At 53.1% G+C, this 23782-nt stretch overlaps 1 protein-coding gene across 33 annotated transcripts in view; it reads left to right on the forward strand.

Annotated features, from left to right (window-relative positions):
- GTF2IRD1 (GTF2I repeat domain containing 1) overlaps positions 1–23782 on the forward strand; it is a 186194-nt gene that overhangs the window by 73089 nt on the left and 89323 nt on the right. For 10 of the 33 annotated variants that reach the window (XR_013414631.1, XR_013414630.1, XR_013414632.1 and 7 more), the window contains exons 12-22: positions 520–557; positions 1065–1145; positions 2259–2348; positions 7139–7186; positions 8133–8198; positions 9620–9803; positions 17932–17981; positions 18198–18254; positions 20391–20474; positions 21584–21767; positions 22349–22377. Coding sequence is in view for 21 of the 33 variants with exons in the window: in XM_077994566.1 (XP_077850692.1) it covers positions 520–557; positions 1065–1145; positions 2259–2348; positions 7139–7186; positions 8133–8198; positions 9620–9803; positions 17932–17981; positions 18198–18254; positions 20391–20474; positions 21584–21767; positions 22349–22377 (911 nt within the window). In the remaining 12 variants the exon portion in view is untranslated. 33 annotated transcript variants of the gene reach the window in all.

Genomic DNA, 23782 nt, shown 5'->3' on the forward strand with positions numbered 1-23782 from the left:
CATTCTGACCTCTTAGGGGCAGGGGTGGGCCGTTTAGCCCAGAATCCTCACGTCATATCAGGGCTCTCCCTGCAGTTCTCTGGGAGGGAGCGAATTAACCAAATCATCCATCCCAGGGTCCCTGCCACCTTCATTCCCCAGCCCCCTCCCCAGATTCTTAACCCTTTCCAGGCCCTGCAGGTCTCAGTCCCCCACAAGCAGTGACACTGTGTCAAGGCCAGGAGCCCCAGAGCTCCTAGATGGTGAGGAAGGGGGATCCCCACATGGTTCACCCCAGGAGAGTGAGCAGGTGCCTGGCTCGGCCACCCCTGGAGATTGTGGTCCCTGGAGACAGGGCATGGGGAACCTCTCTCCCTGGTGGAGGTGGGGAGCACCATCCTGGAGGTCCAGGGGGTGACGGGGCAGGGATGCCTTCTGCAGTGGTGACTGCGGTGGGCCCCGACTGCCTGGAGGGGCAAGGCTACGGCAGGGTGGCCCTGGACTTGGCTGACAAGTGTCATTTCCTGCTTCCCTTCACAGGTCAGACAAGGGCAGCATGTCTGAAGACTGCGGGCCAGGTGAGAAGGAACAGGGCCCACTGTGTGTATCATGGGCCGGGAGGGCAACCACCAGCCCTACCCGGCAGCCTTGGGGAGGAGCTCAACTCAGCCCATGAGCCTGGAGTGCTAACGAGCCTCCTCTGCCCACCTGCATCCCCCAGGCCTCGCCGCGCCGAGGTGCAAGGCATGCTGGGAGCTTACTGGGGTTGGGGGCATGGAGACCTGGGTGCTGGCATCACCACTGCCTCCTGTTGATGCCCAGACCCAGGCTCCAGGCTCTTGGACCAGCAGCCTCCCCTCTGGGGGGGCCTCCATCACCAGGTCTGTAAATTGGAGCCCCTAAGCCTGGCCTGAGGGCGCCCCAACCTCCAGTTCCAGTCTGGGCAGGAGCCAGGGGTCTGACATGACTTGTCCTAGGTAGGGCCTCACTAACAAGTTACAGACAGCAGAATGTTCTGGAAAGACTCACTCTGCCCAGTCAAGTTCATGCCAGACTTCACCAGATCTTTCCTTTCCTCCTTGCAGGAACCTCCGGGGAGCTGGGCGGGCTGAGGCCTATCAAAATTGAGCCAGAGGATCTGGACATCATTCAGGTCACCATCCCAGGTAAGGGACGGGTGTCTGACCACCCCCTGCAGAAATGAGGGCCGGACCGTTAGCCTCCCGAGGGTCAGCCCTGGTGAAGAAGAGGCCTCCAGGCTGCTGTTTCTCTCCTTGGATTCTGAGAGCTACTAGGGTATTGTGAATGCTTTTTCTGGCCACATCTGCCCCCTATGTTGTGAATCAGTGTTCTCAGCTCTGACCTTCCAGAAGGTCCCCTCAAACTTCACCTCCCTGGCTTGGCTCCCCTGGGATTTGTGAGGCTGGAGAGAAGAAAAAGGCGTGGGCGTGAGAGGCTCCGAGTTTGACCCTACCCCCTGCCAAGCCTCATTTTCCACATCTTCAGAGGAGACGGTAGTTTTGGGCCCTGGAGCCTCAGTATGGGGTGACTGTTAGAAGCCAAGACAGTGCCGGGCACAGTGGCTCATGCTTGTAATCCCGGTATTTTGGGTGGCTGACACAAGAGGACTGCTTGAGGCCAGGAGTTCAAGACCAGCCTGGGCGAGACCCCCACCTCTACGAAAAATACAAAAAATTAGCCAGATGTGGTGGTATGTGCCTGTAGGTGTAGCTACTCAGGAGGCTGAGGCAGGAGGATCACTTGAGGCCAAGAGTTGGAGGCTGCAGTGAGCTGTGGTCACACCACTGTAGTCCAGCCTGGGCAACACAGTGAGACCCTATCTCAAAAAAAAGAAATGGCCAGGCAAGGTGACTCACACTTGTAATCCCAGCACTTTGGGAGGCCGAGGTGGGCGGATCACCTGAGGTCAGGAGTTAGAGACCAGCCTGGCCAACACGGTGAAATCCCATCTCTACTAAAAATACAAAAATTAGCCAAGTGTGGTGGCTCACACCTGTAGTCCCAGCTACTCGGGAGGCTGAGGCAGGAGAATCACTTGAACCCGGTAGGGGGAGGTTACAGTGAGCTGAGATGGCACCACTGCACTGCAGCCTGCACGACAGAGTGAGACTCCATCTCGAACAAAAAAAAAAAAAAGAGAGAGAGAGAAAGAAAAGGACTCTTGTCTGTGGGGAGACTGGGCTGGGTGGTCCCCGAGGGACTGTGACAGGAGTATGACAGGCAGAAGACACCCGTGTCATTTGGAGTTTCGTCTTCAGACCCCTCGCCAACCTCTGAGGAAATGACAGACTCAATGCCTGGGCACCTGCCATCAGAGGATTCTGGTTATGGGATGGAGATGCTGACAGGTAAGAAATGGACCTGGGCTGGTGGTGCTTGGGACTTATCTCTCCAGGGAGCAAAGGGACAGGGGTGGGCCAGGCAGTCCCCAGGCTTTTCTTGGTGTTGAGCGCCTCTAGTAGAGGAAACCCAATATATGCCTGACCCCAGTCCGAGGTTGGGTTCCTTTTGGAAACCTCAAGTAGGCTCTATGTATTTATTTATTTAGAGATGGAGTTTCACTCTTGTTGCCCAGGCTGGAGTGCAGTGGCGCGATCTCGGCTCACCGCAACCTCTGCCTCCCGGGTTCAAGTGATTCTCCTGCCTCAGCCTCCTGAGTAGCTGGGATTATGGGCATGCGCCACCACGCCCGGCTAATTTTGTATTTTTAGTAGAGGCGGGCTTTCGCCATGTTGGTCAGGCTAGTCTTGAACTCCCGATCTCAGGTGATCCACCTGCCTCGGCCTCCCAAAGTGCTGGGATTGCAGGCATGAGCCACCGTGCCCAGCCATAGGCTCCATTTGTAACAAGACCCAGCATCCTTCCCAGGAGCCACCTGTTGGGATTAATTTGTCCGTTTATTCCAACAACTATTTATTGAGCATCTGTTGTGTACCAGGTCCTGTGTAAGGGGCTAGAGACAAAGCAGTGAAGCAAGCAGAAATCCCCACCTCCTGGGGTGCACATCGTCATGTGAAGAGATAGATGGATAGTAAACAAATAAGTAAAATAGGCAGGCTAAGGTGGCTCGTGCCTGTAATCCCAGCACTTTGGGAAGCCAAGGCTAGGGGATTACTTGAGGCGGGAGTTCGCGATCACCCTGGGCAACACAGAGAGACCCATCTCTTATATTTTTTGAGATGGAGCCTCACTCTGTCACCCAGGCTGGAGTGCAGTGGTGCAGTCTCGGCTCACTGCAACCTCCGCCTCCTGGGTTCAAGCAGTTCTCCTGCCTCACCCTGAGTAGTTGGGATTGCAGGCACCTGCCACCACGCCTGGCTAATTTTTTTGTATTTTTAGTAGAGGGGGGTTTCACCACGATGGCCAGGCAGGTCTCCAACTCCTGACCTCAAATGATCCTCCTGCCTCGGCCTCCCAAAGTGCTGAGATTACAGGCGTGAGCCACCACGCCCTGCCTCAACAAATATTTATTGAGTACCTGCTGTGTAGTAGGTCCTGCGTAAGGGGCTGGGGAGAAAGCAGTGGACCAAACAGGTGTCCCCACCTGATGGGGTACACATCCTCGTGTGGAGAGATAAACAGTAAGCAAATAAGTAAAATAGGCAGGGTGAGGTGGCTCACGCCTGTAATTCCAGCACACTGGGAGGCCAAGGTGAGGGGCCTGCTTGAGGCCAGGAGTTCGAGACCAGCCTGCGCAACATAGCAAGACCCCATCTCTATAAGGTTTTTTTTTTAATTGACTGACACAGTGGCTCACACCTATAATCTCAATACTTTGGGAGGCCAAGTCAGGAGAATTGCCTCAGCCCAGGAGCTTGAGACCAGCCTGGGCAACATGGTGAAACCTTATCGCTACAAAAAATACACAAATTAGTTGGGCCTGGTAGTGCGTGTCTGTAGTCCTAGCTACTTGGGAGGCTGGGGTGGGAGGACTGATTGAGCCCAGGAGGTTGAGGCTGTGGTGAGCCATGATGGTGCCACTGAGCAAGACCCTGTCTTAAAATAAATAAAGAGGTCAGGCGCATTGGCTCACACCTGTAATTCACGACTTTGGGAGGTTGAGGCGGGCAGATCACTTGAGGTTAGGAGTTCAAAACCAGCCGGGCCAGCATGGTGAAACCCTGTCTCTACTAAAAATACAAAAATTAGTTGGGTGTGGTGGCACGGGCCTGTAGTCCCAGCTACTGAGGAGGCTGAGGCAGGAGAATTACTTGAACCCAGGAGGCAGAGGTTGCAGTGAGCCAAGATTTTGCCATTGCACTCCAGCTGGGGTGACAGAGTGAAACTCTGCCTCAAAATAAATAAATAAATAGATAGATACATAGATAGATACAAATTTAGACAGGCATAGTAGGACCTGTGTATAGTCCCATCTACTCAGGAGGCCGAGGCAAGAGGATCCATTGAGCCCAGGAGTTAGAGCCTGCAGTGGGCTATGATGGTACCACTGCACTCCAGTCTGGGTGCCACAGCAAGACACCATCTCAAAAAAACAAAAATAGGCCGGGCATGAAGACTGAGGACTGCATAATCCCAGCACTTTGGGAGGCCAAGGCAGGCAGATCGCCTGAGGCCAGGAGTTCAAGATCAGCCTGGCCAACCTAGTGAAACCCCATCTCTGCTAAAAAGACCAAAAAAACTAGCTGGGCATGGTGGCAGGCACCTGCAGTCCCAGCTACTTGGGACGCTGAGGCAGGAAAACCTCTTGAACCTTGGTAGGTGGAGTTTGCAGCTGAGATCACACCACTGCAGTATAGCCTGGGCAACAGAGTGAAACTCTCTCTCAAAAACAAACAAACAAAAATGGGCCACAAGGAAGGATGCTTAGGGTGTAACGCTAAGCAAAAGAAGAAAAATTGGTTGTGCTTAGCTTACAACTGTGTTGCCATCGTAATCACTGGGGAAAAACAAGGGTACAGCAAAACAGTAGCAGTGTTAGGCAAAATGATTTGTGTTTTTTATTTTCTAAGTCAGTTACGATGCACTTTTAATACTTTGGTAATGAAGGAAAAAAACATCTGATTTGTCCAGCACAAACTGGGCATGACTAGACTTGACAGCAGTCTGTGGCGTAGCTAGCCAGAGTTTGGTTGACGCCAAGCTCAGGCTGAGATGACAGCATGGCGTGGCAGCTAAGGAATTGGCATGGCGCCCAGCTGGGTTTGAAGTGGCGTTAGAAAACCCCGTGGAAGCCTCCAGGCAGCACTCTCAGCCAGAGGCTGAGTGGCACTGCAGGGGCTGGGGGCCTTGGATGAGCACAGCATCATTGCTGTTTGTTTCACGGAGCAGAACACAGGCTCAGCAAGGCTCATCTACCTTCCCAAGGTCACACAGCCTTGAGCTGGAAAACATGTTTCCCATGCAGGGCTCCTTCCTAGGCACCCCAGTCAAACCTGATGAATTAAGAAAATTCTGACTGGGCATGGTAGCTCATGCCTATAATCCCAGCACTTTGGGAGGCCAAGGCGGGTGGATCACCTGAGATCAGGAGTTCGAGACCAGCCTGGCCAACATGGCGAAACTCTGTCTCCACTAAAAATACAAAATTAATTGGGCTTGGTCGTGTGCACCTGTTATCCCAGCTATTTGGGAGACTGAGGCAGGAGATTCACTTGAACCCAGGAGGCAGAGGTTGCAGTGAGCCAAGATCGCACCTTTGCACTCCAGCCTGGGTGACAAGAGCGAAACTGTCTAGAAAAAGAAAATTCTGATAGTGGGTGCCTGTAATCCCAGCTACTTGGGAGGCTGAGGCAGGAGAATCGCTTGAATCTGGGAGGTGGAGGTTGCAGTGAGCTGAGACTGAACCACTACACTCCAGCCTGGGTGACAGAGCAACACTCTGTCTCAAGAAGAACAAAACAACAACAAAAAAGAACATTCTGAGATGTCCAGGACCACCATGGATTAAAGGATTTTGCATGTGTGTGCTTTTTCTGTTTGCACATGTATGATATGAAACAGTTAAATGATATAGAACTATGTAACACATTGAGCAGGTGCAGTGGCTCATGTCTATAATCCTAGCACTTTGGGAGGCCGAGGTGGGAGGATTGTTTGAGCCCAGGAGTTTGAGACCAGCTTGGGCAACATGGCGAAACCCTGTCTCTACAAAAAATTTTAAAAAGTAGCCAGCCGTGGTGGTGCATACCTCTACTCGCAGCTACTGAGGAGACTGAGGCAGGTGGATTGCTTGATCCCAGGAGTTTACAACCAGCCTGGGCAGCGTGGCAAGACCCCATCTCTACAAAAAATAAAACAATTAGCTGGATGTGGTGGTACCTACCTGTAGTCCCAGCTACTCGGGAGGCTGAGGTGGGAGGATTGCTTGAGCCCAAGAGGTTGAGGCTGTAGTGAGCTGTGATGGCACCACTGCACTCCAGCCTGGGCAATAGAGCAAGACCCCATCTCTTAAAACAAAAAACCATGTAACACATAAAGGAAAAAGCTCTAATCGCACCCTCCTCAGGCAACCACTAGTATTCCTAGTATCTACCCTTTGTATGTTTTTATCTATGTGCTAACTCGTGTGATGACTATTTTAAAACAAATTGTCCCATGTTCTCACTTGGATGGTTTGTTTTGTTTTGTTTTGTTTTGTTTTTTTGAGACGGAGTCTCACTCTGTTGCCCAGGCTGGAGTGCAGTGTCATGACCTCTGCCTCCCAGGTTCAGATGATTCTCCTGCCTCAGCCTCCTGAGTAGCTGGGATTACAGGCATGCACCACCATGCCCAGCCAATTTTTGTATTTTTAGTAGAAATAGGGTTTCCCCATGTTGGCCAAGCTGGTCTCAAACTCCTGGCCTCAAGTGATCCACACACCTCGGCCTCCCAAAGTGCTGGGATTACAGGCGTGAGCCACTGCACGCGGCCGAGGACTTTGTCTTGTTCCTACGTGTCCTCCGTGTCTAGAACAGACTAGCTTGGGAGATGCACACAAAATGATCTCAGCCTGCTTTCGTGTGAAGGCCAGGGTGGGCACCTGTATGGAATCGGGGTCTCTGATCTCATTGGAGTGGGTGCCATGCTTCAAAGTTGGGGCCCCCTGGCCTGCCATTCCCAGCTTTCTGGTCTGACATCAGCAGTGCGTGGCTTAGGAGATGATGAACGTGGCTTCCCGGCATCCTCTGTTCTCTTTTAGACAAAGGCCTGAGCGAGGACCCACGGCCTGAGGAGAGGCCTGTAGAGGGTGAGGCCCTGTCTACCCCCACATTTCACTCCCGCCCCCACCCCATCTCTCCTCCCCTGCCGTCCACCTCCCTTTGGCCTCTCGGTCTCTTCCTTCTCTCCACCCCATCTTTCTCCAGCACCCTGGTTTTGGAGTGGGAGTCCTGTGGGCTGCCTGAGGTGGGAGGAGATTTAATTAAGGACCTGTCTTCTAGAACCAGGAGGTACCTGGTCAAAGGTGCAAGCAGTTCCCACTGCTAAGGGAAATTGCAAGCCTTTGTTTTTATTACACACCCTGCTGCTTTCCGCAAAAGTTTTAAGGCTGGGAACTGAGCCTCCTCTATCTGGACAAGTAGAATAGAGGCCTGAAAGCACAAAATTGGCTTTGTGTCCAGCAGACACGCCCATTCTCAGGAACGTGAGAATTCTCTCCCTGCTGAGAATGGAAGTAGGACAGAGAGAAAGGGAGGCCAATGTGAGGGTGGGTCTGTTTCACCTATGGAGTATCCTGGAATGGAATGAGTGAGTGTCAGAGGAGAGGTTTGTCACTTCCCCAAACCCAGCCTGGCAAGAGGAACCAGGAAGTCTTAACACAGTTCCACTGCCACCTGGTGGCAGCGTGCTCAATTTGCAGGCTTAGTGTGTACCCACTAGTTCTCAGTCACATACTATACTCAGTCACATACCTAGAAAGACCCATCGTCACTCCTAGTCCACAGAACCTTCCAAATCTTCGTTCAACCTGGCAGTTCCCTAGATTTGATTTCACAAACAAGAATGTGAGCCCAGGAATTGTGAACCTGTCTGCGTGTGCCATTTCTGAGGAAATAAGTTACCCACTGCCACCGCCCCAGCCTTCCCCCATTCCAAGATCCCACCACAGGGCCAATCTTGGTACCAGCAGAGCAGAAACATCAGCCGAGAAGCTGCCACCAAAGAGCCTCAACAGACTGCCTTTTGCCTTCCAGACAGCCACGGTGATGTGATCCGGCCCCTGCGGAAGCAGGTGGAGCTGCTCTTCAACACACGATATGGTGAGCAAGAAGTGGGACAGGGTTGGGGACATCCCAGCCCACCTCCAGCTGCCCTGTTTGCAGAAGGGCTTTGGACCTATCCCCTTGGCCGTTCCCATCCCAGCTGCTCTCTGGGCAGGGACAAGGGAGGGAGGGAAGAGAGGAGCTGGGACCCACCTTAAAAAAAAAAAGAATAAGATAAGATAACATCAGTGGTGTGCCCGGAATGAGGCTAGGTGCTTCCCCATGTTCTGTTTTTTTTTTTTTTTTTTTGAGATGGAGTCTCACTCTGTCGCCCAGGCACAATGTCAGCTCACTGCAACCTCCACCTCCCAGGTTCAAGCGATTCTCCTGCCTTACCCTCCCGAGTAGCTGGAATTACAGGTGCCTGCCACCACGCCTGGCTAATTTTTGGGTTTTTTTGGTTGTTTTTTTTTTTTTTTTTTGAGATGGAGTCTCGCTCTGTCGCCCAGGCTGGAGTGCGGTGGCCGGATCTCGGCTCACTGCAAGCTCCGCCTCCCGGGTTCATGCCATTCTCCTGCTTCAGCCTCCCGAGTAGCTGGGACTACAGGCGCCCGCCACCTCACCCAGCTAGTTTTTTTGTATTTTTTAGTAGAGACGGGGTTTCACCATGTTAGCCAGGATGGTCTTGATCTCCTGACCTCGTGATCCATCCGTCTCGGCCTCACAAAGTGCTGGGATTACAGGCTTGAGCCACTGCGCCCGGCCAATTTTTGTATTTTTAATAGAGACAAGGTCACCATGCTGGCCAGGCTGGTCTCAAACTCCTGACCTCAGGTGATCCACCCGCCTTGGCCTCCCAAAATGCTGGGATTACAGGCGTGAGCCACCGTGCCCAGCCCCCCGTGTTCTTGTATCCCATCTCACAAAATCCCCATGTCCTAAGTCCCACTTTACACATGAGGAGAACTGAGGCCTGGTAAAGGGGTGTGACTCGTCCAAGGCCCCACACTACTCAGTGGCAGAGATTGGGCTCGTTCCAAGGCATGGGTGTTGGGCCACGCCAGCATGTGGGGTTGCTTATGGTGGCAGAAGGGACACTTGGAGGGCCTTACTGGAAGGATGAGGCCCGGTGGACTTGGGGGAAGCGATGCCGAATCTCAGCAGCCATTAGTGCTAGCTTCCGTGCTGCCTGGGCATGAGGGCGCGGACCCAGTCTGGGCTTTGGGGTATCCCTGGGTTGAGGTCTTGTCCCCTGGCTCTGCTATTTGGTGACTCTGTGACCTCAGACAAGTCACGTCGTCTCTGAGCTCCAGGTTCCTTTCCTGCAGGCTGGGGGGCCATTCTTTCTACCTGCCAGGAAGGCTGGCAGACCCTTAAAAGGGCTCTTGCAGCTTTGGCCCCCACACAGGCACGGGACACGGGTGGAGGTTCCTGGCCCCGTGGCACTGGGTGGCCCTACAGCAGCCATGTCTCCGCAGCCAAGGCCATTGGCATCTCGGAGCCCGTCAAGGTGCCGTACTCGAAGTTTCTGATGCACCCGGAGGAGCTCTTCGTGGTGGGACTCCCTGAAGGCATCTCCCTCCGCAGGCCCAACTGCTTCGGGATCGCCAAGCTCCGGAAGATTCTGGAGGCCAGCAACAGCATCCAGTTTGTCATCAAGAGGTAAGGCCCGACCAGGTCCATGGGAGACAGCACCAGGCCTGCTCAGCACCCGGGGGCAGGAGCAGTACCAAACTGCCATCGAGCGATTCTCGTGCCTCAGCCACCCGAATAGCTGGGACCACAGGTGTGTGCCACGCACGGCTAATTTTTTGATTTTTTTCTGTTTGTTTGTTTTTAGAGATAGGGTCTGGCCACATTGCCCAGACTGTTCTCAAACTTCTGGACTCAAGCCATCTCCTGCCTCGGCCTCCCAAAGTGATTGTAGGCGTGAGCCACTGCACCTCGCTGCTATTTCTTTTTTTTTTTTTTTTTGACAGAGTCTCATTCTCACTCTGTCTCCCAGGCTGGAGCGTAGTGGTGCGAACTTGGCTCACTGCAACCTCCGTTTCCTGGTTCAAGTAATTCTCCTGCCTCAGCCCCCTGAGTAACTGAGACTACAGGTGCGTGTCACCATGCCCAGCTAATTTTTGTATTTTTAGCAGAGATAGAGTTTCATCATGTTGACCAGGCTGGTCTTGAACTACTGACCTCAAATGACCCAGCCACCTCAGCCTCCCAAAGTGCTGTGATTATAGGCATGAGCCACCGCACCAGGCCTTTCTTTTCTCTCTCTCTCTCTCTCTTTTTTTGGCAGCAGGGTATTAGATAGGGTTTGGCTGCAGTTGGCAGACATGAGGCTCCCCAGGCCTGCCAGACCCAAAGCCACCGAGCTGACCCCTTTCGCAGTCTCAGGAGAGCAGTGTTCAGTTTGTCCAGATGCAGAATGGGAACGTCCCATCAGCTCATGGGTTCTCCAGGCTGGCGTGTTGGTGTCCTGGGCCAGGAGCTGGAGGCAATGCCCCATCGTCCTAGGATGGGAAAGTCCAGCAGTGGCTTCTCCAGGCTCTTTCTGTTTCTTTGAGCGTGTTGTGTTTTTGCCAGTGAGGGCCTGGGGCAGCACCCGTGGATATACCCTGTGTGCCCGTGGATACACCCTGTGTGGGATGGAGAGAAGGAAGAGACCGAGAGGCCAAGGGGAGGTGGATGGCAGGGGAGGAGAGATGGGGTGGGGGCGGGAGTGAAATGTGGGGATAGACAGGGCCTCACCCTCTACGGGCCTCTCCTCAGGCCGGGGGATTTCAGGAACAGTGGCTCATGCCTATAATCCCAGCACTTTGGGAAGCTGAGGTGTGAGGATTGCTTGAGCCCGGGAGTTCAAGACCAGCCTGGGCAACATAGCAAGACTGTGTCACTACAAATTTTTTGTTTTTAAACTCTGGTGTGGCAGCACATGCCTGTAGTCTCAGCTACTCAGGAGGCCGAAGCAGAAGGATCACTTGAGGCCAGGAGTTCCAGACTAGCATGGGCAACATAACGAAACCCCATCTCTACAAAAAAAAATTTAAATTAGCTGGGCATGGTGGTGCACACCTGTAATCTCAGCTACTCAGGAGGCTGAGGTAGGAGGATCACTTAAGCCCAGGAGGGGTTTGGAGGCTCCTGTGAGCTATGATTGCACCACTGTACTCCAGCCTGGGTAACAGAGTAAGACGTCTCCTCAAAAAAAAAAAAAAAAACAGGGAATGGGAGGATCATATTTCTATTATGTGTTTGTTACTTCTGTGTTACTGTAATAGCATACATTTAGGCTTGGTTTACAGCTAGGCATGATGGCTCGTGCCTGTAATCCCAGCACTTTGGGAGGCTAAGGTAGGCAGATCACTTGAGGTCAGGAGTTCGAAACCAGTCTGGCCAACATGGCGAGATCCCATCTCTGCTAAAAATACACAGATCAGCCAGGTGTGGTGGCTCACGCCTGTAATCCCAGCTGTAATCTCCCTGTCATCAGCAGAGGCATGAGAATCACTTGAACCCAGGAGGCGGAGGTTGCACTGAGCTGAGATCACGCCACTACATTCCAGCCTTGGCGACAGATCGAGACTCTGTCTCAAAAAAAAAAAAAAAAATTAGGATTGGTTTGCTTGAAAACGGCAAGAAAGAAGAGACTCTTAAGGGTTTGTTCCTCCTGGGAAATAGATGGTTCTCAGACTGGGAGACTCACAGCATCATTTTTGCATACAGTGGCGAGGAGACCCGCTGGGACAGGGAGCTCTTCTCCAGGGCCTGCTCTATGCCAGGAGGGAGGCTGCTGCTCCACGACACACAAAGACCAGATAGCAAAAAGCTACGCAACAGGGCTGGAGAGCAAGAGTCGTGATTCATGCAGTAGAATCAAAGGCTTCAGCAGGCCAGGGTGAAATGCAGCCACATGCCTGGTGTGTCTGGGCATATTAAAAGGAAGATTGAGGCCACGCCCAGTGGCTCACACCTGTTATCTCAGCACTTTGGGAGACTGAGGTGGGCAGATCACTTGAGATCAGGACTACTGAAAATACAAAAATTAAGGCTGGGATCGGTGGCTCATACCTGTAATCCCAGCACTTTGAAAGATTGAGGTGGGTGGATCATCCAAGGTTGGGAGATCGAGACCAGCCTGACCAATATGGAGAAACCCCGTCTCTACTAAAAAATACAAAATTAGCCGGGCATGGTGGCGGGTGCCTATAATCCCAGCTACTTGGGAGGCTGAGGCAGGATAATTGCTTGAACCCAGGAGGTAGAAGTTGCAGTGAGCCAAGATCGCGCCATTGCACTCCAGCCTGGGCAACAAGAGCAAACTCTGTCTCAAAAAAAAAGAAAAGAAGGCCGGGCGCGGTGGCTCAAGCCTGTAATCCCAGCACTTTGGGAGGCCGAGGCGGGTGGATCACGAGGTCAGGAGATCGAGACCATCCTGGCTAACATGGTGAAACCCCGTCTCTACTAAAAATACAAAGAACTAGCCGGTCGTGGTGGCGGGCGCCTGTAGTCCCAGCTACTCGGAGGCTGAGGCAGGAGAATGGCGTGAACCCGGGAGGTGGAGCTTGCAGTGAGCCGAGATCACGCCACTGCACCCCAGCCTGGGCGACACAGCGAGACTCCGTCTCAAAAAAAAAAAAAAGAAAAGAAAAGAAAAGAAAAATTAGCCAGGCATGGTGGCATGCACCTGTAATCCCAGCTATTCGAGAGGCGAAGAAAGGAGAATCACTCGAACCTGAGAGGCGGAGGTTGCAGTAAGCCAAGATCACACCCCTGCATTTCAGCCGGGGGGACAGAGTAACACTCTTGTCTCAAAAATAAAATAAATAAAAAGGGAAGATCGCATTTCAGGTGGTTTAAGGATAAACTCGTGATAGACATATAGCCCATCAGATGTGTGAAAACATAGGGAAATAAAGATTCACAAGAGAATATGTGTAATTATAGTACAGTAATTGGCTCTACTATATACATGTATAGTACTGTACTGGTTGAAGGAGAGCTTCCTTCAACAAATTCCCAGCCTGGGCAACATGGTGAAACCCCATCTCTAGGAAAAAAAAAAAAACATAGCCAGGCTTGATGGTGCACACCTGTAGTCCCAGCTACTCGGGAGGCTGAGGTGGGAGGATCGCTTGAGCCAGGAGGTCGAGGCTGCAGTGAGGCTTGATCGCACCACTGCACTCCAGTCTGGGTGGCAGAGTAAGACCCTGTCTCAAAAAAAAAGTTTTTAAATGTTTTAAAAGCTACATTTTGTCCAGGCGTGATGGCTCACGCCTGTAATCCCAGCACCTTAAGAGGCCCAGACAGGAGGATCGCTTGAGCCCAGGAATTTGAGAGCAGCCTGGGCAATGTATCAAGACCCCATCTCTACAAAAAAATTTAAAAATTCTCACACCTGTAATCCCAGCACTTTGGGAGAACAAAACAGGAGGGTCACTTGAGGCTAGGAGTTCGAGACCAGTCTGGTCAACATAGCAACCCCATCTCTATTTTATTTTTAAAATTAAAAAATTAGACAGGTGCAGTGGTATGTGCCTATAGTCCCAGATACTTGGGAGACTGAGGCAGAAGGCGGAAGAATCGCTTAAGCACAGAAGGTCCAGACTGCAGTGAGCTCTGATGGCATCAGTTCACTCCAGCCTAGGTGACAGAGCAAGACCTCGTCCCTTTAAAAATACAAAGAGAGGCCGGGCATGGAGGCTCGCCCCTGTAAACCCAGCACTTTTGGGAGGCTGAGGCAGATGGATCACTTGAGGTCGAGAGTTCGAAACCAGCCTGGCCAGCATGGTGAAACCCCATCTCTACTAAAAGTACCAAAAATTAGCTGGGCTTGGTGATGCACACCTGTAGTCCCAGCTCCTCAGGAGGCTGAGGCTCGAGAATCTCTTGAACCTGGGAGGTGGAAGTTGCAGTGAGCTCAGATTGCATCACTGCACTCCAGCCTGGGTGACGGAGTGAGACTCCTTCTCAAATAAATAAATATATAAAGAAATAAAACGCAAGAGACAAACAAACTAAAAAACCATCCTGGGCACCTGCCAGGTCCTGGGCTTGCAGCCCAGTGGTAAATGCCACCAAGTCCTGCCCTGGAGTTGCCAATGTCATCCAGACAAAAATCAAAATATCATGTCAGGTAGAGATAACTGCTGTGACAGCATATAACTCAGAGTGAGGAGGAGAGAGGGACAGGAGGAACCTGGATAAGGAGGTGACATTGGAGCGGCGACCCAATGAAGTGAGAGTGACAGCCACTGTGCATAGTGTGGGGACAGGCCAGGAGCAGTGGCTCACAGCTGTAATCCCAGCACTTTGGGAGGCCAAGGCAGGCAGATCACGAGGTCAGGAGTTCAAGACCAGCCTGGCCAACATGGTGAAACCCAGCCTCTACTAAAAATACAAAAATTAGCTGGGCGTGGTGGCGTGCACCTGTAGTTCCAGCTACTCAGGAGGCTGAGGCAGGAGAATCGCTTGAACCCAGAAGGCAGAGGTTGCAGTGAGCCGAAATCACGCCATTGCACTACAGCCTTAGTGACAGAGGGAGACTCTGTCTCAAAAAAATTAAAAAGACTATGGGGACAGAGAAAAAGTCATGCAAAGTCCCTGAGGCAAGAACATGCTTGTGTGTTTGAAGGCTCACAAGGTGCCCTTGTAGTTGGTACAGGGTGAGTGAGGGAAGGATGATGAGATTGAGGCCCAGGAGGTTGCAGGGGACCAGGCGTGGTGGCCCACGCCTATAATCCTAGCTCTTTGGGAGGCTGAGGCGGGAGGATTGCTTGAGCTCAGGAGTTTGAGACCAGCCTAGGCAACATAGTGAGACCCTATCTCTATAAAAAAGAAAAATAGGCCAGGAGCAGTGGCTCATGCCTGTAATCCCAGCACTTTGGGAGGCCAAGGAGGGTGGATCACCTGAGGTCAGAAGTTCGAGACCAGCCTGGCCAACATGGTGAAACCCTGTCTCTAAAAATACAAAAATTAGCCAGGCATGGTGGTGGGCACCTATAATCCCAGCTACTCGGAAGACTGAGGCAGGAGAATTGCTTGAACCCGGGAGACAGAGGTTGCAGTGAGCTGAGATCGCACCACTGCACTCTAGCCTGGGCGACAAGAGCAAAACTCTGTCTCAAAAAAACAAAAACACAACAAAACAAAAAAATATCAAAGAATAAAAATAAAAAGGTAGCAGGGGCCAGATCACATAGGTTTTGGGCCAGCTTAAAGAGTTTAAATTTTATTTTATTTTTAAAAAATTCTTAGAGACAGGGTCTCATTCTGGTTTCTTTTTGCTTTCTACGCCCACTCCCTCAAACCATAAACCAGTGGCACCCAAGCAGCTTGAGGTTAGCTGCCAATTCAATAGCAAGTCCTCAAGAATGACATTTTTTATGGTTTTGTGCAGAAGACAGCTTGTACTCATGATCATTGGTTTTTTGGGTTTTGTGGGTTTTTTTTTTTTTTTTCGATTTTTTGAGACAGAGTCTCACTCACTCTGTTGCCCAGGCTGGAGTGCAGTGGCGTGATCTCGGCTCACTGCAACCTCCCCCTCCTGGCTTCAAGCGATTCCCCTGCCTCAGCCTCCTGAGTAGCTGGGATAACAGGCGCATGTCACTACACCTGGCTAAATTTTGTATTTTTAGTCGAGACGGGATTTCACCATGTTGGCCAGGCTGGTCTCAAACTCCTGACCTCAAGTGATCCGTCCACCTTGGCCTCCCAAAGTGCTGGGATTAGAGGCGTGAGCCACCACTGCTGGCCTTTTGTGGGTTTTTTTGAGAAAGAGTCTTGCTCTGTCATCCAGGCTGGAGTACAGTGGTGCTATCTCGGCTCACTGTAGCCTCCACCTTCCAGGTTTAAGTGATTCTCCTGCCTCAGCCTCCTGAGTAGCTGGAATTACAGGCATGAGCCACCATGCCTGGCCATGAGCATTTGTTTTAAGAGATAGGTCTTTCTGTAGCCCAGGCTGGAGTGTACTGGCACAGTCATAACTCACTGCAGCCTTAAACTCCTGGGCTCAAGCAATCCTGCCTCAGCCTCCTGAGTAACTGGGACGTCAGGGGCACGCCACCACACCTGGCTAATTTTTGCATTTTTTGTAGAGAAGGAGTCTCGCTATGTTGCCCAAGCTGGTCTCAAACTCCTGGGCTCAAAGCAATCCACCTGCCTCAGCCTGCCAAAGTGCTGGGATTACAGGTTGAGCCACCGCACCCAGCCATGAGCAGTTTTTAAAGTCACGATGGCTTTCTCCACCTGTCATTTGGAAAGGGAGGCAGGTTAGCACAGTGGCCGACGGGAGAGGCCGTCTGGTGGGTTTGAGGCCAGCTCCTCCTGTTACTCCCCGTGGCCTTGGCAGCCGGCTGTGCTATTTAAGCGGAAGCACTGTCGCTGCTCGGGCCTGGACTCAGGCTCTGCCCAGCTTCGGCCTCTCTGAGGTTACTGTTGGGAAGTCGCTTCCCCTTTCGGAACCTGAGTTCTCCCATAAACAGGAGGGGCCTAAATGCAGTCCGAAGCCTTTTCTAGCTCCCGAGACTGTGGTTCAAGGCAGGGCTATGCTTCCCGCTCCCAGCCCTGGCCCCGTGACCTGAGCTCTGTGCCTGGCACTGTACAGAAGCCTAAGAGATGCCCACCGCCAGAGCGGGCACCAAATCCTCATCTACTGGGGACCCAGGGAGTGCCTTCCCTGAGAGTTTGGCCTTTGGGCTTACTCCCAGGAAGAGACTCCTGGGTGTTGCTGCTTGATTACCCCTGTGACAGAGAGCTCATTACCTCTCCAAGTCCATTACCTCTCCAGAGAGCTCATTACCTCTCCACTCCGTGGCCCACCCTGCCATCCCCCAACAACCCCCCTCTGGCCAGCATGATTTTCTCAGTGTCCTCTACCCACCACGAACCCCAGCCCCCCAACAGGCTTGCTCTAACAGGACAAGTTGTGCTGAAGATGGGGCCTTTAGAAGCGGTGCTGTATGATAAAGAAGGTTGACTCATGTCCGGGCAGGGCTTTCTGGAGTCTGTGGAGCTAAAGACAATAGTAGAATACAAAGCTGGGCTTGGTCACTGGCGCTCCCGACTGCAGTGACACAGCAGGTCTCAGACGTGAGCCGTAGATCTCAGACCTTTCCAGCTCGGAGTTCTTGCTATGTAGTGGGCCGCAACTGTTTCTACACTTTATTTGTTTATTTAGAGACAGAGTCTTGCTCTGTCACCCAGGTTGGAGTGCAGTGGCGCTGTCTCAGCTCACTGCAACCTCCACCTCCCGGGTTCAAGCAATTCCCTTCCCTCAGCCTCCCGAGTAGCTGGGATTATAGGCGCCTGCCACCACACCCAGCTGATTTTTGTATTTTCAGTAAAGACAGGTTTCACCACGTTGGCCAGGCTGGTCTCAGACTCCTGACCTCAAGTGATCTACCCTCTTCAGCCTCCCAAAGTGCTAGGCTTACAGGCATGAGCTACTGCACCAGACCTTGTTTCTACACTTTAAACCAGATCCATGGGAGGCCCCCTGAGGCCGCCTGCTCCAATCCCCGGCAGCGACAATTGTTCAGTGTCCGGGGAGCAGGAGTGAGATATCAGATGGACCTGTTCAGGACTGGGTGGGTCTCACTCCCGGCTGGATCCTTCAAGCCCAGCGCAGCCCCCCAGATTCCACACGTGGGGTGACAGGGACTCCAGGCCTGAACTGTGCAGAGCCAGGAGGGTCCATTACAGGGATATGCAGACCAAGGCCCAGAGGGGAGGGCTGGACAGTCCCAGAGACGCTTGGAGGGACCTCTGTGATAGCCCCGCTTGTGTTTTCTAGGCCCGAGCTGCTCACTGAGGGAGTCAAAGAGCCCATCGTGGAGAGTCAAGGTACCCAGCGTGGGGTCGTGGGCTGTGGTGTGGGTGGGCAAGGGAGGGCCCCAGGGGCCTCTGCCACCAGCCCCTCCTCCTGCTGCCTCTGTCCTGCTCCCATCCTGGCCCTGGCATTCTCCCCACACCCCCACACTGGGTTTCCCCTAACGATGCCATCTTGGGTCCCAGGAACTGCCTCCTCACTTGGCTTCTCTCCCCCTGCCCTGCCCCCAGAGAGGGATTCCGGGGACCCTCTGGTGGACGAGAACCTGAAGAGACAGGGCTTTCAAGGTAAGGTTGAGCTCGGGGAGGTCTGTTGTCCCGGCACCATGACCTTGATCTGGTTTGGGTTTGGAGGGCCAGGCTGGAAGTGGGGAAGAGCTGGCCCCCAATCTCAGGGCCTAAGGAACCAGGCAAGCCAGGTTGGCAGCCCAGGCCCGGCCGTACCGTGCCAGCTCTGTGTTAGAGACTCCAGGGGAGAGGGGGTGCCTACAGGTGGACGGTGGGGGGTGGGAGGGTACAGGGCCCAGGAGCCTGCGTGCCCCCCCAGCCCCGCCCCGGGAGGTAGCTGACACCCCCACTCCTGATTCAGCAATCAGCTGTGGTCTTTGAAATCACAATAGGAGCCAGGTGCAGCACCTCACGCCTGTAATCCCAGCACTTGGGGAGGTCAAGGTGGGAGGATCACTTGAGGCCAGGAGTTTGAGACCAGCCTGGGCAACACAGAACCCATCTCTATGTCTATTTCTAAGAAGAGAAATCAGAGACCGAGTGCAGTGGCTCATGCCTGTATTCCCAGCACTTTGGGAGGCTGAGGCGGGTGGATCACTTGAGGCTAGGAGCCCAGACTGGCCAACATGGCGAAACCCCGTGTCTACCAAAAAAATACAAGAATTAGGCGAGGCGGCATGTACCTGTGATTCCCAGCTACTCAGGAGGCTGAGGCCAGAGAATCTCTTGAACCTGGGAGGTGGAGGTTGTAGTGAGCAGAGATCGCACCACTGCACTCCAGCCGGGGTGACAGAGCAAGACCCTGCCTCAAAAAAGAGAAAGAGAGAGAGAGAGAGAGAGATGGTGGTCTGGGATCCCTCCAGCACATGCCGGCACTTGTTTGTTTGTTTACTTGTTGTTATGGAGTTTTACTCTTGCTGTACAGGCTGGAGTGCAATGGTACGATCTCAGCCACTGCAACCTTCGCCTCCTGGGTTTAAGCGATTTTTCTGCCTCAGACTCCTGAGTAGCTGGGATTATAGGCGCACACCACCACACCAGGCTGATTTTTGTATTTTTTTTAGTAGAGACGGGATTTCACCATGTTGGCCAGGCTGGTCTCAAACTCCTGACCTCAGATGACCTACCCACCTCAGCCTCCCAAAGTGTTGGGATTACAGGTGTGAGCCACTGCACTCAGCTTTTTTTTTTTTTTTTTTTTTTTTTGAGACAGAGTATTGCTCTGTCACCCCGGCTGGAGTGCAGTGGTGTGATCTCTGCTCACTACAACCTCCACCTCCCAGGTTCAAGGGATTCTCTTGCCTCAGCCTCCTGAGTAGCTGGGATTACAGGTACGCACAACCATGCCCGGCTAATTTTTGTAGTTTTAGTAGAGATGGGGTTTCACCTTGTTGGCCAGGCTGGTCTCCGACTCCTGTACTCAGGTGATCTTCCCGCCTCGGCCTCCCAAAGTGTTGGCATTACAAGCATGAGCCGCCGTGCCCGGCCACACTTGGGGGTTTTTAATGAACACTCTCTGGGTGAGGGTGGCTTGGTGGTTCATGCCTGTAATCCCAGCACTTTTGGAGGCTGAGGCAGGCGGATCACTTGAGCTCAGGGGTTTGAGGCCAGCCTGGGCAACATGGCGAAACCCCATCTCTACCAAAAACACAAAAAAGAAATTAGCCAGGTGCAGAGACACACGCCTGTGGTCCCAGTTACTCAGGAGGCTGAGACAGGAGAATCGCTAGAGCCTGGGAGGTGGAGGTTGCATTGCCAGGCCCGTCCCCTGTGTCTGTGGGCACTGCCCGTCCTCCACCATCTGCTAGATCAGCTGGGCTTCCGTTCCCTCCCTTGTCTCCAGCCCCCCAGTGACTTCATGAAGCCCCCGCCCCCTGCTCGCCAGCCCGGGGCACAGGACTCCGCACTCCATGGTGCCCCTCCCCTCCGGGGCTTATTTATTGGTTTGGTGGTTTTCAAATGTCAACAATTAACTTAATTTCCAACTCATCACTGTTGTGGCAACAGTGCATGTCCTTCTGGAAAACACACATCTCCATCAAGACGTTGGTGCTGAAGGACCTGAGGGGCCCACTCCAAAGATCTGTTAATTGCCGGAGAAGGAGTTCCCCATAATTAGAAAATCATCTTCCTTAAAAGTCACCAAGTGCCTTTTCACTGAACAGCCCAAACCCATAATCGTTTTGCGCTTTGCAGAAAATTACGACGCGAGGCTGTCACGGATCGACATCGCCAACACGCTAAGGGAGCAGGTCCAGGACCTTTTCAATAAGAAATACGGTAAGCAGCGCAGAACCCCCGGGGAGGGACACGCAGCTGCTGTGGGCAGAGAAGTGGGAGGCTTCCCAGTTCCAGCTGAGGGCATTTCTGGGGAAACAGTTCACCCCTTTACATGTATTTCTTGAGCATTTACTACATGCCAGGCACTGTCTCAGGCACTGGGGATATTGCAGTGAATAAAACAGACACAGTCCCTGTACTCATGAGCCTTGCAGACCAGTGAGGTGAGACACACTTTCAACTACTACACACAGAATTTAATAGACAGGGGCCTGGCTCGGTGGCTCATGCCTGTAATCTCAGCACTTTTGGAGGCTGAGGCAGTTGGATCACTTGAGCTCAGGAGTTCGAGGCCAGCCTGGGCAACATGGCGAAACCCCGTCTCTACCAAAAATACAAAAAAGAAATTAGCCAGGTGCAGTGGTGCACACCTGCGGTCCCAGCTACTCAGGAGGCTGAGGCAGGAGAATCGCTTGAGCCTGGGAGGCGGAGGTTGTAGTGAGCTGAGATCGTGACATTGCACTCCAGCCTGGGCAACAAAAGCGAAACTCTGTCTCAAAAAAAAAATAAAAGCGGGGGAGCATACAACATGGGAGCATATTGGTGTGGCTTTTTCTTTCTTTTCTTTTCTTTTTTTGAGCCAGGGTCTCACTCTGTCACCCATGCTGGAGTGCAGTGGCGTGATCATGGTTTATTGCAGCCTCAAACGCCTGGGTTCAAGCAATCCTCCTGCCTCAGCCTCCCAAGTGGCTGGAACTACAGGCAGGCACTACCATACCTAGCTATTTTTTAGAAATTTTTAGTAGAGACAGGGTCTTGCTGTGTTGCCCAGGCTGATCTCGAACTCTTAGACTTAAGTGATCCTCCTCCTTGGCCTCCCAAAATGCTGGAATTACGGGCATGAGCCACCATGCGGCCTTTTTTTAATGATCTGATCAAATAGCTCAGATTGTAATGCCTATACCTTTCCACGGTGCTACATGAGAGCTTTCTCGTGCCATTCACTCTCCTGCACGCACGTCTTTCCATCACACCCCTGCAATTCCACGTACACACACCCTACGCTGCCTCTCACTCCTGACGAGCAGGACCCTGCCTCTCACCCACAGGGGAAGCCTTGGGTATCAAGTACCCGGTCCAGGTCCCCTACAAGCGAATCAAGAGTAACCCCGGCTCTGTGATCATTGAGGGGCTGCCCCCGGGAATCCCGTTCCGAAAGCCCTGCACCTTCGGCTCCCAGAACCTGGAGAGGATTCTTGCCGTGGCTGACAAGATCAAGTTCACAGTCACCAGGTACTCAGGGGGAAGGGTGAGGGTGAAGAGGCGGGACTAGCTCAGATGGGGGCTTATACCTGCGAATCCTTAGCCTTTCCCTAGGTCCTGCCCTCCCCACTGGACAAGGTGGCTCTCCTGGCACCATCCTGGGTCCTGGGGGTGGCCGGGAAGGGACTGCAGGCCAGCTCGAGTGCAGGGAACCCTTCAGAAGTGGGACTGGTCACCCCACCATGGCAAGGGCAGCCTTCAAGGGCATCTTCAACCTGTTCAGCCACACCCGCTCACTGCACCCCCAGCCCCCGGGAAAGGCATTCAGCCCGCATCAGGGGATTTGCCCAAGGCCCCAGGGCCAGCCAGGGCAGAGCCGGCACAAGGCCCAGGTCTGCGTCCTGCAGAGTGACACTGCCAATGCCAGCACTCTGCCACATCGTCTCAGTGTCCTGCCCACACAGAGCCCCAGGGCGGCTTGTTAAAATGCAGATTCTGCTGCCGTAGGTCTGGGGTGCTCCCAGGAGAGACCGAGGCCACTGCATCCCAGGGGTGTCTTCCTCATCCCCCAGGCCCTCCCCATGACACCCCTGCCTCTGTTTCTCTTCTAGGCCTTTCCAAGGACTCATCCCAAAGCCTGGTAAGAGGCACTGGCTGTGGAGGGGGCACTGGGAATAGGGCCTGGTCATAGTGCTGGGGGCTGGAGCTAAGTCTGCTCTGGGGCACAGGTTCTGGGGGCTGGGAACAGAAGCCAGCCAGGCCCCTGCCTTTTTTTTTTCTTTTCTTTTTTTTCCTGAGGCAGAGTCCTTCTCTGTCACCCATGCTGGAGTGCAGTGGCGCGAACATGGCTCACTGCAACCTCCACCTCCTGGGTTCAAGCAATCCTCCTGCCTCAGCCTCCTCAGTAGCTGGGATGACAGGCAGCTGTCACCACGCCTGGCTATTTTTTGTATTTTTAATAGAGACGGGATTTCACCATGTTGGCCAGGCTGGTCTCAAACTCCTGACCTCAAGTGATCCGCCCATCTCGGCCTCCCAAAGTGTTGGGATTATAGGCATGAGCCACCACACCCAGCCTAGGCCCCTGCCCTTCTGTTTAGCCACCTCACCTGGCCACCTGCCCCAGGTAGATGGAGGAAGGCTAAGCTTGAATGTGGCCCCAGATCCTGGAGCAGAGAAAGGGGTGGTGGTGCCGGTGACTTCTAAGTTTTACCCAGTGGGGATTCAGGAGGGAGGAGGGGCCAGGCCGGGTCAGTGCACCTGCTCCTCCTGATAAAGGGGGTCTGGTTGACCTCAGTGAATAGATGAGGTTGGAGGCAAGTGGGTTCCTAACCACAGAAAGAGGGGTGTCTGCATGGGGGACCGCAAGCTTGTTGGTAAGATGTGGGGAGTGCCTACCCCACCCTAAACAGTGCAGTGCCTCTTCTGACCCCTTTTTTAAAAATGTATTTTATATATATATTTTTTGAAACCAAGTCTCACTTTGTTGCCCAGGCTGGAGTGCAATGGCACTATCTCTGCTCACTGTAACCTCCACCTCCCAGGTTCAAGCTATTCTGCCTCAGCCTCCCAAGTAGCTGGGATTATAGGCACGCACCACAACGCCCGGCTAATTTTTGTATTTTTAGTAGAGCCGGGTTCACCATATTGGCCAGGCTGGCCTCAAACTCCTGGCCTCAAGTGATCCACCTGCCTCAGCCTCCCAAAGTGCTGGGATCACAGGCATAAGCCACCACTCCCAGCCTCCTGACCCTTTTTAAGGCACCCATCCACTTCCGTCTCCACCATGGGCTGTGTCCTGGCCTCCCAAACCCAGATTTGCAGGGGCTGTCCCTGCAGAGCGACATGCAACGTGGTGAGCACTAAGGGCTGGCTAGAGCCTCCAGGGCGGGCCAGGCACAGTGGCTCACACCTGTAATCCCAGCACTTTGGGAAGCCAAGGCAGGAAGATCACTTGAGGTCAGTAGTTCAAGACCAGCCTGACCGACATGGTGAAACCCCATGTCTACTTTAAATCCAAAAATTAGCCAGGCATGGTGGTGTGC

The sequence above is a fragment of the Macaca mulatta genome, chromosome 3, assembly GCF_049350105.2.
Source record: "Macaca mulatta isolate MMU2019108-1 chromosome 3, T2T-MMU8v2.0, whole genome shotgun sequence".
Lineage (NCBI taxonomy): Eukaryota > Metazoa > Chordata > Mammalia > Primates > Cercopithecidae > Macaca > Macaca mulatta.